At 64.3% G+C, this 1,664-nt stretch overlaps 1 protein-coding gene across 1 annotated transcript in view; it reads right to left on the reverse strand.

Moving 5' to 3' along the window:
* Positions 1-1,654, reverse strand: part of LOC106723724 — a 10,571-nt gene extending 8,917 nt beyond the window's left edge. The window contains exon 1 of the mRNA XM_014528392.1: positions 255-1,654. Coding sequence (XP_014383878.1) covers positions 309-1,499 — 1,191 coding nt within the window. The 5' untranslated portion in view covers positions 1,500-1,654 and the 3' untranslated portion in view covers positions 255-308. The remainder of the gene's footprint in view (positions 1-254) is intronic.
* Between the last annotated feature and the right edge of the window lie 10 nt (positions 1,655-1,664).

Genomic DNA, 1,664 nt, shown 5'->3' on the forward strand with positions numbered 1-1,664 from the left:
GGAGGCTGAGGGCGGGTGGGGGTGCTGTGACCCCTCCAGCCCCTCCTGGGCCTCAGGCCACCCTTTCCCCGTCCCACACGTTCCCTACCCGCTGGGCAAGTGCACACCACGGTGCAGAGCCTCAGCCAGCCCACCTGGCCCTGGCCTCTGGGTCTCGGCCCCCGAGCTCTGATGGGAGGAATTAAGAGTCGATTTTTGTCAAGAAATTGTTTCTAATTTGCCCATTGACTAATGGCCCAGGGAACAATGGAGACAGCCCAGCTCCGGGCTGCTCTGGGCCCAAGCAGGGCGTGTGGTTGGAGCGGTGACTAATTCACGATTTTATGTAACCCGCCTGACACCCCCTCCCCGTGTGAAACACTGATTATTTCAGGGTTCCAGGTGGCAGGAGCAGAGGCACCTCGATCTGCCGCCACTCTCAGGGCACAGGGTGTGGGCCCCAGGGCTGGGGAGAGGTCCAGGGGGGACAAGGGCCCCCAGGCTGTGCACGGAAAGGCAGGTTCTCTGGAGAGCTGGTGTGTGGTTGGGTGTGCATGTATGTGTTGTGCACGTGTTTGAGCATGTGCATGCATGTTTGATGTGTGCTCACAAATGAGACTGCACGCGAGTATCATACGTGTGCGCGAGCACTGTGTGCGCACCCAGGTGTCAGGGCACAGTGGGCTGCACGGGGCAGCCGCTGTCTGCTCCTCAGACCAGGGGTGGGTGTGCAGCGCCGTGGGGGTGGGAGAGCGCCCCTGGCTGCATTCCAGGCTGGCCCTGCGGGCTGGCCCGAGGGGAGCCCATCCACTTGTGCAACCCCAGGCGATGGGATTGCAGAGCCCTGGACAGCCCCGCTCGGTCAGCCCCGACCCGCGTGCTGTCCCCCCGTCTCCTCGGCCTCTCCCTTCCCCGTGGAAGGAGAGCCTGCAGCTCCCCACACCGTGTTTCTCAGAAATTAAAAACGTTTGTCGGCTCAGGACAGCAGGGAGAGTGAGAGGCGGCCCGGAGGTTTCCTGGGGCGGGTGGTGCGCTGAGCCAGACATGCCCGCGGCCGCCTGCTTCCCGTCTTCGCGGGGAACACGGGAGCTTATTTTGGTACCACGGGAGCTGCTGAGCGCCGCCCGCCTGGGCAGCTGCCAGCCCCTGCGCATCCAGCAGGCCCATCGGCAGCTATTGCTGTAACAACTGTTTTGAAACAGCACTTGAAAAAAAAGAAAAGGCCCGCTAGATCTGCTGTGAGGGACGCTGGGGGAGAAGGGAGAGGAGGCTGCAGGCAGGGAGCTGTGGCCTGGCCAGGCCCATGCACCCCCGGCAGCCAGGCCCACCCCTCGCAGCAGCTTCTCTCTGATGCCAGGCAGGAGGTCAGGGGACAGGACCCAGGGTTTCTGGGAGCCAGTTCTCACCCCCAAATCAGGAATCGGGTGAGGGATGCCAGCAGCGGAGCTGGTGTGGGGGGAAGGACGGCCTGACCCCTGATGTCTGCAGCCCCATCTCCCGAGGAGGCCGGGGTGGGCCATCAGCCAGGCTCCAAGACCCGCAGGCAACCTTCTAGGGGAGGGGGGTGTTGGGGCAGGATTTGGGGTCCTGGGGTGGGGCTTACCAGAACGGCGCCACACCCCACACACTGGTAGCGTGGGGGCTGGAGGACCCCGCCCCTCCCCCACGGCTGGGCTGAGGCTGGA

Source organism: Myotis brandtii, unplaced genomic scaffold (genome assembly GCF_000412655.1).
Source record: "Myotis brandtii unplaced genomic scaffold, ASM41265v1 scaffold632, whole genome shotgun sequence".
Lineage (NCBI taxonomy): Eukaryota > Metazoa > Chordata > Mammalia > Chiroptera > Vespertilionidae > Myotis > Myotis brandtii.